We start from the raw sequence: 13,649 nt of genomic DNA, 5'->3' as shown, positions 1-13,649 counted from the left end.
GTCGTTATATTGGCGTTCCGCTTGCGTACGACACTGTCGATTGGGCCGGCGTGCCCGAAGGCACACCGACTGGTCGATCTGGGTGTTCGACGCTTACAAATTGCCGCTTGCGCGCGTGCGACCTTGGGTTGTGGAGACAAGCGCTAAGGTAGCGGCGGCTGTTAGTTGATATCTAGAGTGGGAGTGCAGCGTAGGTAGTCAGGAAAGACCGGCGTAGAGCCAGACGGAATGCAGCAGGCTGTGTAGCTGAATAGCAACGACTACAGCAAATAACGAAAAAGAAAATTGACGCGGGTAGTTAGTTATGAGAGAGCTAGCTTTGTTTTATTTTTTTTGGTCGCGCTTATATAATCTTGTTGTTCTTAAATTGAGTAATATATCCCATTTTCATGCTCCAGTGGCTTGTCAGTGTATCAATCACGGCTCTGAAATATTCTCCGTCTGGGTTACAAGCGCCAAAGAATAATCGTGAGCGTTCTTTTCAATATAATAAAAAAATAATAAAGTACCTTCTCCTCATGCAGATACCACATTTAACTACGACAGACTGTTCAGTCGCTCGTTCTTTCGCTAACAGTAATATATATATAGAGCTAACAGCATCGGCGACAAGTTATCTTCTCGTCCCCCACTTTTATTTGGCTTTGTTATTCTAATTTCACTTTCAACCACAGGTAATTTCCCCGATGCTGGGTATCGATTTTGTTAATCGACACCCTTATATATATATAAATATGTTAACTGTTAACAAGTTTACTACTATCAGCGTTTTAACGCTAGTGCTGAGAGCTTAAGTGGCGTCTGCCAAATGGCAGGCGCTATAAAAAATTTAACCCTCAGCTCATAAACTCTCCAATCCTCGTACAAGTGTTGAAAGGCCCTGCTTGGCGAACTGCGTTGATGAGCGTCGAGCGGAATGTGAAAATCGTGAGCCATCCATTCCCCCGCCAGTTGTGGAGCGCCTCGCGTCCGCCGCATCACGCTCAACATTCCGCAGCAGCGGAGAGATGCGCGGATCACTGTGTTCATCTTGTGCGCGCTTTGTTTACACGGCAGTACGTTGACTCCGCTTACGTTGACTACCGCTACCAACCGGTGACAACCGTCGCGGCACAAGGAGCTCTTCAACCTGTCACCGTTAGCCTTCAGACCTTGCTCCGCTGTCAAGCTACGCGAGAGCGTAAGAATGAGCCAAGAAAAAGTAATAGTAAAGGGCGAGAGAGAGAAAAAAAGAAAAAAGAAGGGTGGTGGTCGAGAATGAAGGAAGTGGGGGTGGGTGCTCTTTGACTAGTGGCGCCTCCTGGTGCGCGCTCGAAAACGAGTCGAGGAACCCTGTGGTTTTCGTAGCAAACAAACATGGACGTCCACGCACGGGCTGTGGAGTTTACGTCTAATTGTCGCGGATACCGTGCGCTTCGCGAAGACTGAACGGCCGCCGGCACGCACGGGAAGGAAGCCTGGTCGTGGTCGACGAATGTGGCGAGGTTTCTGCGACGGTCAGCGTCGCTTAGGCCTAGCAGCGAAGCGAAATGGCCGCTGCTACGTTCTCGCCGAGCTCGGACCGACGCAGTTTTCCGCTTTCATGAGGTAAGGTCAGACGCGTCTAGGCACGTCAAACCACCGCGGACTGCACGCAAGACGTTTGCGTGGCCTTTAAAACCGACTGTGGTCGTGTCAATGTCTGGGCTGAGCCGCTAACCGACGCGGAACCAGCGCTGCTTCGGTGACGTGGTAGGAAGAAGAAAAAAAGAGGAGGCTATCGATTCGACTCGTCCGTACCAATATTGTTTCGTCCAAACATATTTAGGGCCACACGAAACCAGCAAGCGCATGGAAAGACGTTCAAAGCCTGCCCAAACATGCGAGCCGCGGCAAACGCAACTGTTTCCCCCGTAAGTCCGAGCGAGCTCTCTCCGCCAAGACTGGTTCCCAGCAAACGCCTCTGGCATCGTAATCAAATTGTGCATTGAAACTTGATGAGCGGTCAGTGCCTGCAGTATTACGTTGCACATTCGCAATTGGAAATTTGTTTCTTCGGGACGCGATCGAAGGCCATAAGTGCGGTTATAAGCTACGTTGCAGTTTCTTTCTGCGAGGCTTGACGCAGGCCTTAATTACCGGAGGAAGTTGAGCGTATCATCGTGATCGCCGTAGTAATTGGGGGCCGAGAAAAAAAAAAAAAAAACGAAAACACGTAACTCTCATTCTCGGCACACATTTGCCGATGACCGTCTGCTAGAGCGAAACGTTTTCGCCTCCGTGCCATATTTTCACTGTTCAGGGTAGTAGGCGCTGTCACGAAAGTTGGGGTGGCGGGGGTTGACGTCTGCTCAGCTTCACGGTGTTTAGGTTGGTCCGAGTGTCGCGCTGCCCTGTTGATACGTCGGCGATTACATTTGGCCCGAATGTGGATGGTTAAAGTAAGGGCACTTTGTCGGAAGTCGCGTTGTTGCTAGGGTCTTCGCTTTGCAAAGCCTCCCCGATTGAATGCCACACGACATTGAGGTCAGTTGCATCGTTAGAGTAGTTGCCTCAGACAAGGCCCAAGCTGTTGTAAAAACGACTGGGGAAACTTTGATCTCGATCCTGTACAAAGACACCGGCTTGGCAAGAAATCCACCCACCTGCACAGTTGTTTTATGATATCTGCCTAAGCACCCAGACCCAGCCGTAAAATTCGCCGTGCCTCGATGCATTGCGTCAACACGACAGGCGTAGTGGGCTGGTTTGACTTTCAGTGATCAGGGTCATGTAATAAGACGCTATCAGAACACGAGATCTCAGAAATAGCCTGCATCGTGACGCAATTACTGTCTTGTTTCATGATTACGTCGACGAAACAACCTTCTCGTAGGCGCTGCACCGTAATAGACTGTCCTAGTTTTGGGTTGCCCCTTTCAAGTCGCAAACCTTGCTTGTGGTTCTACATTTCATCTTAGACCCTATTTAAGAAAAGCTTTGAAAAACATACCTTAGGTTTTCATACATTGAGAGGCCTTCTGCGATAGTTAGAATGGCAGTTTTTCTTGTGCTATTAGTACGTAGCGGAGTAGCTGAAGCTACGAAATATGCTCTAGCAGACGAGGTTGAGCAGACGACGCGTAGCTGTTGCGGTCACGTGCGTTCATACGATCGCTCTTGGGTTGATGCTACAACAGAATGTAGGTGCAGTCGACCCGGTTAAGGGTGCATTTTTTTGTAGTCTTGAACATCTGCATAAGTTTGTTGTCTGTAGTCACATAAAGAAGGGAACACATTTTGATACTGCAGATCTCTATTATTTTGGAGGTATATAACAGATTGGTCTGTGATTGTTGTTGCTGAACCAACAACAGTCAGCTGTTGTGCTCAGGCACAAAGTGATATTGATGGGTTTCACTGCCATAGATAGAATTTTACTCTTATGAACTCTTCACTTGAGCAGTCAGTGCAGTTGTTTGCAATTGATTGCATTTCATACAGGACCCAGCAGGTAGTGATTATGACAGATGGCTTCACCATTGCTTGTCTGTTTATAATTGGGGAATGAAGAACGTGGATGATGCCATGATTAAGGAAACTAAAGTTTGTTCTTGGCTGATTATCATTCCATTACATGTGGGGGCTTAAATTGTCTAAGCAAGTTTTACATGAGTGAACTCTTGAGCAGTCTAGTTGACATGTCTGCAGTTGCACCTACTGCTTTTAATATAAAATATAGATCCGCCTCATTTACTCCTAGCTAAAACTTCATAAATTTATATTCATGCCACATGAGCACAGCAAATTACATTAGCTGCTTGATTACTTAATGTTTAATGCCATTTCTGCTGTGCCAGTCAGACATACTTAATGGCTTGAAACTTTAATGCCATCATTGGCATGGTGCATTCTCACGACTCATTTGGTCATTGACTCTGTACTCTTGTTCTCAATGTTGCAGTTATGGCTCCTTGGGAAATGTACATTTTTAAAGTGAACTGCAATATTTTTACATAAAATAGGCTCCTTAAGGTAGTAAAGTTAATAAGCTGGAACTAACAGCTGAACATTTCACACTTTTCTTTTGTAACCACAAAGCCAGTTGAGCAGTTTCAGGGTGATTCTTAAGGAAGTCGGGAATGCGATTCTTGAACTTTAGCATGCGGAAAATTTGGGGGGATATTAGGATTGCTAAGCAAAATTGTTGCATTAATTGCAGCTATCGTCATTGTGACATTTATGTAGCTGAAAGTGCCTGTGTAGCAGCAAACTTCAAGTATAATGGCATTAAGGAACTTAAGGTTGTAGACATTTAATGGCTATGATCTCACATAGGGCAAGAGTATCAGAGTTAAGCGTTCAGCAGAGTTCATTGACAATGAAACCTTCTCTGCAGTTGCTGCTGATGCTAAAGAATCTTGCCTAGTTTGTGAACCTCCTATTTGTTCGCAAATACATTGCTTATGAATTTTAATGAATTTTCAGAAATCTAGTTGATAACAATCTAAGAATGCTGTGAAAATACGCTGCTGTTCAACTCGGAAAGAAAAAAAAAGAAAATGTTGCAGTGGAGGCAAACTTATTTCAACCTCAGTAGGTTTATAAGCGAGGATAGGTGTTGGGTGGCATTGTGGGTGGGGTTCGTACTGAATTCCTAGGTGGTCATTGAGTGTAGGTTTTAATGCATCTGGCACGTGAATAGAACCTCGACACCATCTTCGCTTTTACAAACAGTATGGCACTGGTGGGGTTGTTGGGTGGAGTAATGTTCATTCAATCATCAAGTAATTAATGACTGACTACAACTGCTATGCAGGGAATGTTTTTACCAAACACCTGTGATCGAATTTAAACAGAACTCTCTCCGATGTCACATTATTGAAGTCTGTTTCAAGTTTGTAAAGGCCAGGCATGGTAATAAATAAATGTTGCGAAATAATAGATATAATGTTAAGGGACATGAAGACAGGGGAAGTAGAATAGACAGCAGGTGGGGATAGCCGACGTTCTTGTTGACATCAAGAGGAAGGAGTGGAGTCAGGCAGGCTATGCATAGGGTACAAACTTACCATGGATTTGCGGAATGGTCGCCAAAAGAAGACAAGCACAGCTGAGGACAGCGGAGAATTGGGTGGTGTGACGAAATTGGGAAAGTTGCAGGCATAAGACGAGGTCAGCTAGTGCAAGACGGGAGGGATCGGAGAAGGGAGGATCGAAAAAAAAAAAAAATACTTTTGGCACCCACCAGGGTGGTAAATTGGAACTGCGTATACCAATTGTAATGTGCAGCTATATTACAGCCCAAATATCCCAAAAAATAACTTTGTGCCGATTCTGATGTGTACCAGGTTGAAAGTATATTATGGAACATACAAAGGCACACAGACATGCACACAGCGGAGCCTTAGCAACTAGTTGCTCTCGGAGTCTGACGATACCTCCTTTTCGCTGTCTACCAACCACAGGAAGTCGTCTTCAGTTTCATTTAATGCATTAGAAATGCCACACTTCTTGAAGGCTAGCGCAGCCATCGTCAGCGGGAGGGCATTCCATGCACCGTGAACCCACCTTGCGAAGCCTCTGAGCGTCACTGTCTTCAGACAACCTGTTCGATGGGAGTGTGTCTAGCTAGCTTGCACTGAGATGTTGTTTTTTTTTTGGTAAGAATCTGTTTTGAGATTGAGTAGAATTAGTTATGATTGTAACATGCATGCAAACTTGAATGCACCTTTTACTTAAGAAAAGGTACGTTACAATTGTGCAAATACGGTAAGTTTAGTTGGTAGTCTGTGCTCATCCTCCGTGTGGGTACGTGCGTATTTGTGCAGTGAATTCCACTGCCATCGCTGCGAGTGGTGCTACCTAACACCCCCAGGGCTTGAGCTAGTACACATACTCAAATACCCAAGAAAGTGTACAGCAGGGTGGCCGCAGCAGTAACTCGGTGACAGAGCATTGCATATTAATGCGCAATATGTGAAAGGTTCGGCTCCCACCTGTTTCAACTTGTCTTTTCGTCCACTTTCATTTCGTTTCTTTCTTTATCTGTACAGTTTAATTGTAAAGAGCAGTTCATTTCTCCTGTGCTTTACCTGGCTTCATTGCCTGTTGTCTTCATGCTGTAACAAACGAGAGATTGAGCGCCTCGTTTCTTCTATTCTCATCCATAACAGACGCTGCAAAATAATGGGCTGATTGACCTTTTTCCTAACTTGCAACTGCGCTTCTCACTGTCACGAGGGGTTGTATTCTGTAAGACTCCACCTAGTGGACTGTCGATTTTGGCCGCTGCTGATTGGATGCAGCTGTACCAGTGAGTAGGAGGCGAGCGGCCGCTGCCAATCGGCAGCGGCCGAAATGGACAGTCCACTGGCTGGACTCCTACGGAATGCCTCCCCAGTTGTTGTTTGGATGAAGACAAGGCACCAGCTGCACAAGTTCGGGCTTGTTTCTCATGCATGTTCTCGTCACAAGGACCACGTCTGACATCTTCCAACACGGGCGAACTGTGCTTGTATCCCCTATTTGCAAAAATATGACTACTATGCCACCAACCATGAGCTGGGCGAACTGCCTCGCAGGAAAGCCAGCTGCACGTTCATGAAAAGGGTGTACTGGGAAACAAAACCACTCTACAAGCTAAGTTTGCTTGGCAGAGAAATTCATTTGTTGACTGCCAAGCAAACAAAATTTTCACTTGGCAGTCCGTGCTTGTCCTGTGTGTGCGCCTGTGTCTGGCGCTAGTTTGCACAGCAGATTCTTTTGTCGACTATGTGCCGACTAATGACATGAAGCATTACGGTCGTGCGTAGTGTATTTCTCACCCTCTCTCTCTCTCTTTTGCAGGGAGCGGTGGGCATAGCGGATGGCGGCTCCGCAGCAGGGCAGAGGCGCGCCGCCAGGAAGCGCGGCCGCCTCCAGGGTCGGGCCCCGGCCCGACGTGGTGGGCCTCAACCCTTGCCTCACTTGCAAGCTATGCAAGGGGTACCTGGTGGACGCCATGACAGTGGTCAAGTGTCTGCACTCCTGTAAGCCGCCAGCTCCGCGTTTCCCTCTCGATGTTTTTCTGGGAATCTGAGGATTCTCGGTTCTTGACTTGTGGCTATCCTATGAAAGCTTCACATTTTTTTATTGTGCCTCTCATCCACGATAGCGCATGCTGGTGTGACGCATATAAAGTGTTTAAAGTGTTATTGAGTTTGCTTTTGGACCGGGCAGTAAGTGTTCTTTGTTCCACTTTACATATTGAGATGTCTCACGATATGTCTTTGTGAGGAGTTAGCCTTTTCAACGGCATTTGGGAAAACAGCTTTCTAATTTAATTTTGTTAGTGCGAGTACAGAGCGAGCTGCACTAATAATTGAGGCTAAAGGAGGCGCGCATTTTAAACAATCCCTTGCAACTTCCTTTCCTTATTTACCGCATGCGCGAACTTAAAAAAAAAGAAATTTGAAGTCTTTCTGCGGATATACCTCCCAAAGAGGCACTAAACATCTTTTGTTTTGTTGTTGTATGAAATAAATGTGTGCATGTGACTTCCAAAGCCATATTGCATCTTCAGAGTTTTATGTCTTTTTAATTATGTCAGGTGTTTTAATAACCTCTGTAGCTTTCTTTTCTTTCATAAAGAGATTGCACTAGTAAACCACCTCAAAGCCACCCGGAGTCTCTTGCTGTGGCCCTGGGTTCATTGTAAGAAAATGATGCTTTCTCAAGCTGCAGCTGCAGCTTTTGATAGGTCATCGCTATAATGTGAAAAACAAGGTCAGGCTGATCTAACAGATTAATTTTATCAAAAACATTGCTTCTTTTGCCTGGCAGGAAAAGCTGTCATATTAGTGGGGTAAGTAAAGGCCCGAGATTATTACAGTCTGAGAAGCCTGAAGCATTGGAAGAAACACATGAAATAAAGCAAAGGCTCATTCGATCTCTTTGAGATGCATCAGTTGCTCAGGGTAACCTCTTCAGCCAACAAACATTCAAATTTTTATCCCTGAAGGGTGACACTAATGGTGGCATTTTAACACGGCAGGTTTTACAGCATTCCTGTACAGTACTTGGGCTCGTAATTTGTAGCCTTTGAAAATTGTCAGGTTGAGTTGTGTTTCCCTTTTTCTTTTTTGGTTAACTAACAATGAACTTCGCTTACGATGCACTTGGGCTCGCTCACTTTCAACGGTCATTGAAACTAAAGGCCATTGAGATGCATGTGTGCCTGATTTGCTCCTTTGTGCGAGCTTGCGGAGGAGAGCCAGTAGGACTTGCAGATTTAAGTGGTCTTTAATATTATTTTAATGATCGTTTATTTGATTTCAATGTGCATGTGACTGCAATATTAGCGAGGTGTTGTAAGCTATGACAACACACGAAGTCGGGACATAAAGCCGGTGCTGCACCAACTGCGAATTGCATTCGTACTGTTTTCCGAAGTATCGAGACATCACTCTTGATAAAAGTGACTACGGTCGACCTGCCTAATTTAAAACTCGGGTAATTCAAAATTTCGGTTAATGTAAGCGAATGTAGGAAGTCTGTTTGCCTCGCAATGTCTTTCGTGACCTTTGAAAATCGTTTAAATTCTCACCGGGAATTCGTTCAGTTCAAACCCTCTGGCTTCCTAAGGCACACTCTTGAAGCCAGAACCAGTGAGTGAGAGACGTGATGGCATGAGCAAAGAAAATGTGCCCATGTTTGATTTAGTAAAACATTTTCTTGGGTGAGTTTGTTCATAACCGAGAAGAAAAAAAAAAACTAACAACAAAAAAGAATGACACAACAAGCCCACAGGACTAGTACTCGTCTCTGCCTTGTTTCTTTAGTGCTAGTTTTTCCTTCTCAGTTATGAACCAACTCTCCAAGAAAATGTTCTACTTAGCCGTCTATGTCCTACATTGATCTCTTTATTGAAGCGCCAGTCCTGTGTAATCGTCTCGTTCTTGCTTCTTTCGTGCTGTGGTTTTTCTTTCCCATGTTTGATGTTGAGACAGCTGCGCTAATTGACGGAGACCAATGCATCTCGGCGATGCAGACCCGGTTACACGTTCACTTCCATGTATCAGATGCACGTCCATAGTGAGGTGGGTAAGGGCTTGCGTGGTGATAGGGCCTGTGGCTTGCGTGGTCTGAAATTGAGGACATGGCCTAAAATTGGTGACTCCAGTTTAGAAAGAGAAATTGACTTTGCAGGTACACTGCACCACACTTGTAAATTACCGTCTGCACATTCTAGTCTGGCGAAATCTAATTTTACTTTTGCAGAACTTGTCACTCATACATCTTAGCCAAACAAATTAACAAGAAGTTTTGAAATAATAATTTAACCATGTTTCACTTTAGTGTATCTTTAACAACTCGTCTGTAACAGTTTGTGTCCTTTGCCACATCTCTTGTGTGTATGTGTGGGTGGGTGGTAATTTCAAGGATTGCCGCAGATGAGAAGAAGTGTTGAAGTAAAACCTTGCAGGTACCAACTAGAGGTGTTCTGTGCGTACTGGTGAGAGCCGTGAATAGTGCTTGCTAAGATTTTGAAGCCCACTTGTAGTTCCTATAAATTTTGCTAGAGTGAGTTGACACTACCGTAGAGAGAGAGAGCGAGAGAACTTTATTTCGTGCTAGTAAGTGATCATGCCTATCAGTCCAGCAGCTCGCTGGCTGCTCACATAATTGCAGATTTTGATGCAAGCAACCAAGTACCATCATCGATCCTTTGTAGATGTGGCCCGATTCAGCTGATTCGCAGATGAGGGGATAGCCTTAACTTTTGTTTTTGAAAGGAGCGATGGCAGTCAGGGTCCACATTCCCATGTATTATGTACTGTGTCAGTTGTTGCAGCCTGTTGCAGTGTTTTGCACTTTGGTTGGGCATCCGTTCCCAGTACCGACGTGATGTGGTCCCGTGCTGTGAAATAACGCCCTTTTTCACTGTTTATGGTGACCTTTGTGTAAACCTCTGCAGATGAGCAGTCTCTTTGAATGTGCGTCAGTGAAAGGCTGTGTTTGGAAATCCCTTGCCGTCAGACTTTTAGGCCTTTGAGCAGACGGTGTTCTTTCTGTAGGCCCGTGGAGAGCTTGTCTAGATTCTTGCTGCGGGATGCCCTGTGCTAAACCCTCTTCTCCCATGTCCCAGTTGGGCCAAAAGCCATCCCCCTTGAATGAAAATGCGTTGCTTATTCTTTCGTTCACTGTGCGTTCCAGATTGTCTGTAGATGGCAGGGAAAAAAGAAAAGAAAGAGAGCTGGTGTCATCTTTTGTTGAGCCTAATATATGTCTCTTCTTCATCCCCATTATTCTTCTAACAAACCTTGGTCTCTCTCTGGTTTTGTCACCTTTGTGCAGTTTGCAGGTCCTGCATTTTGAAGCACCTCGAAACTGGCCATGCGTGTCCTGTCTGTGATCTGCGGCTTTCCAAAATCAACATGGAGAATCACCTTATGTGAGCACTTTGTTAGTTTTTGCATTTTCAAAAGTCTGTGCAAGTATATTACAGCAAAGTTGATAAGGGGAGTCCCACAACATTTGATACCGTGTCATGTCAGTTTCTGTATCATTTCTTTCGATTTTTCAATAAAGGGAAAATTAGGCATCCGCCCGTTCGTAGCAATTGCTACAAAGGAAGCCCATACGGGTTTCTCGAAAGAAAAGCCTCGCAGTTGAAGAAAAATTCATCCTGGTCCGGGAATCAAACCTGGGACCACTGCCTTTCCGGGGCGGTGGTCCCGGAAAAGTGGTGGTCGATATAAGTTTCGATATTAAATGTCCTCCAGAGAACAGCAGCCAGCAATTGCCACCTGCATGGCAGCCTCGAAGCGGCCGTATTGGAACATGCAGCCTAATAATGCCAGCATTGGTATCGCTGGTGCAGCACACGGAAACATTTATTGGATATATAGTGGGGTGACTATTGAAGTACCGTATTTTCCGGACTGTAGTCTGCACCCGGTGTATAGTTGGCAGGGGCCACTTTTGGCTTAAAATTATTGTTCTTTTCGTAAAGAGTCTGCAGGGACAACTTCGACAGAAAATAGTTACTTTATCTTGTCTGCAACAAGTAAACAGTAGGTAAGCAAAGATTCTGTCAACTAGTGAAAGCCTGTGTCCTTCAGTACACTGCAGCAAGGTTTTTGCACATGTGCTCACAAATCCAAGCACCGAAAAGCAGCCACATTAAGTATTGTGAACAGTGCTTTTGCTTGCTTATTGTCACGGTGTTCCGTAATTTAGGGCGTGAGTCTTAAACCCAAAAAATTTCACCAGCTTGCCAGTATGGGCTGGAAATATTGCTCGTGCGACCCTTGCGGGGCTCATTTTGATAGATTATTATGCCCGGAAAAATTTCGAAGGCGCAGTCTGGCCTTGTCACACTTTAGCGCTTAATCTTAATAAATAAAAAGAATGTATGGTCCATACTCATAGATAGTCCAAACCTCACGAAATCTAAACTGTCAAGTTTGTAGAGTCCATGGACTATAGTCTGGAAAGTACGGTGCTAAGCTAGAATATAGTAAATCATCTGAAAGGACTCTGGTGTAGCAAAGGGAATGGCACCAAATATAGTCTAGGTTTTGCAAAGTCTTAAGTGGATTTGAAGCAGTGGCAAAGCAGACCTCTACGAGTTACGAAAGATGCGAGGACTCCCTCATACAGCTTCTCACCGTCTTCGATGTACTAGTTGTTTTGATTTGCATACATCTAAAAAGCTTTCTTTTTTTCCTTGTACGATTGCCGTTGTTTCGTTATTCTCTGTTGGCAAACTCCGCCTCTCTGATTCTTTTCGGCACTTGTCCTTCCGGCTGCTGTTCTTAGGATCTCAACTGTTTGGATGTTCCTTTTTTTTATTGTTGAGGTGATCCTTTATTTTCATTTTATTTTTTTAACATGTCCCTCCTCCACATGCTTTCTCCTTTTCGCAGAAAGGATGACACTTTACAGAATGTCGTGTACAAGGCTGTGCCAGGACTTTATCAGAGTGAGTGCCAAAGTTTCATGTTGCCCTTTTGCTGAGAGGCCGATGGAGTATTACTGCATTCGCTTGCATACGATGCACCCTTTTGTTTGGAGAACTTTTATTGGGTGGGTTTCCCCACAAGCATCAGATTTACGGCTAACTCCCAAAGCCATGCAGTGCACCATGACTGATGCAAACAATACACAACCACAGATTGCGCTTGCGTGCTCTAGTTTGCAGTTATTACAATGTGTTGTTTGCAGAACCTCTCTAACATTTTCGGCTGGTAGAGCCTTCCAGGGCTTAGGGCAACCACCCTTGCAAGAACTTCTAAGTTGGGAGTGCAGGTCTAAGTTTTGCTTATTCTTATTCTTTCCTCCTCTGGTCTCATTGCCCTCTTTTCTGTCGCTCGGTTACAAGCACTGAATCTTTGTAGTGCAGCCTGGAATTCATGCAGTGCGGGATAGATGTGTCGTCAGACAATTCTAGATTGTAAAATTTCTTCTTGGCATGTAGCTACGCAGACATGGATTCCTGGGATGTTGCTTCTGCTTCTTGCTTTTCACCGGTGATTGCTTTCTTATGCCTGCTATGGGTCATTGCTATTCGGGCTGCCGAGTACGCCATAATTGCTAGTTCGTTTCAGAGTTCATGGCAGCCAAATTATGTGAAGTGCCAGAATGATTTCAGTTAAACTTAAAAGTAGGACTTTTGCAAAACCCTGTTAAACAGTTTAACAATGTCACGTAAACTGTAAATGAATATATGAAATTTGTCCACTTCAGACACTCTTGACACAGTGTAAAGCACTAGCACTATGTATATGTACTTGGTGCAGAGTTATGGATTTTTAAACATCATGCTCAAATTTTTTTTGGCATAGTTTTGGGACAGTACTGCATTGCAGGTCTGGTCCGTGACGCGTGCTGAACCCTTGGTTCAGGCCGTTCGAAAATTTGCTGCGTAGGATGACGCCACGCTGCAGATGGACATTGATACGGGATTTCCTGTCTGCATTGCTCTGAGAGGGATGTATGAGATGCATTGCTACTGTCGGCACCCGCTACAGAAAGCACAGTTAAAGCCTTCGTATTATCTGGGAAAACTTAACAGTACTGGGTGTTTTGGCATTGAAGGCTTCTTCGAGCCCTATTTCAAATTCAGCTTCTTAGAGTTGCTAGAATATAACTTTCTCGCCCAAGTGCAGCAAATTTAATTCAAACCAGTCCAGTGGTTGCCTCGTAAAAGCACTTCTGCATTATATACTTTGTTTTGATAGGGAAATCGGAGTGGGCCCCCGCGCTAAAACTTCCTCTTAAGTGCTGGTGAAAGAACTGCAGGTGATTAAAATTTAATCCACAGCTCCCAACCACTATGATGGCTCTCATAGCTGAAGTGTTGCCTTGGGATGTTAAGACTCCACCACTTTTTCTTTCCCCTTATTTCATAAACGGTGCTGAAAGAGAACATGCTCGTAACTACTGTTTGCGTTCCTTGACATCATGTGCACTTTCTTTTTCTTTTTAGAGGAAATGAAGCGGCGGCGGGACTTCTATGGTTCCAAGGGCAGCAAAGGTAAGCCTGCCATAAATTTGATGGCAGTATAGTACATTTGAAGGCCACCATAACGGGCAATTATATATCTTATGATTGGATGTAAGGAAGTAAGTTCAACATTTCGTTGGTCATGCTTTACCTGTCGCAAGCATTTCTTGGGTGTCTTGGGTGTTTCTGCCATATTTGA

General features: G+C 44.8%; 1 protein-coding gene across 2 annotated transcripts in view; it reads left to right on the top strand.

Moving 5' to 3' along the window:
• Positions 1–902: 902 nt before the first annotated feature.
• LOC126533594 (uncharacterized) overlaps positions 903–13,649 on the top strand; it is a 35,583-nt gene continuing 22,836 nt past the window's right edge. Inside the window, exons 1-5 of one of the 2 annotated variants that reach the window (XM_050180759.2) lie at positions 903–1,587; positions 6,808–6,989; positions 10,297–10,393; positions 11,871–11,926; positions 13,433–13,480. In XM_050180759.2, coding sequence (XP_050036716.1) covers positions 6,827–6,989; positions 10,297–10,393; positions 11,871–11,926; positions 13,433–13,480 — 364 coding nt within the window. In that variant the 5' untranslated portion in view covers positions 903–1,587; positions 6,808–6,826. The remainder of the gene's footprint in view (positions 1,588–6,807; positions 6,990–10,296; positions 10,394–11,870; positions 11,927–13,432; positions 13,481–13,649) is intronic. The other variant, XM_050180758.3, reaches the window with a different exon arrangement.

The sequence above is a fragment of the Dermacentor andersoni genome, chromosome 7 (assembly GCF_023375885.2).
Source record: "Dermacentor andersoni chromosome 7, qqDerAnde1_hic_scaffold, whole genome shotgun sequence".
Lineage (NCBI taxonomy): Eukaryota > Metazoa > Arthropoda > Arachnida > Ixodida > Ixodidae > Dermacentor > Dermacentor andersoni.
This window is presented reverse-complemented; position numbering and strand designations above follow the sequence as displayed.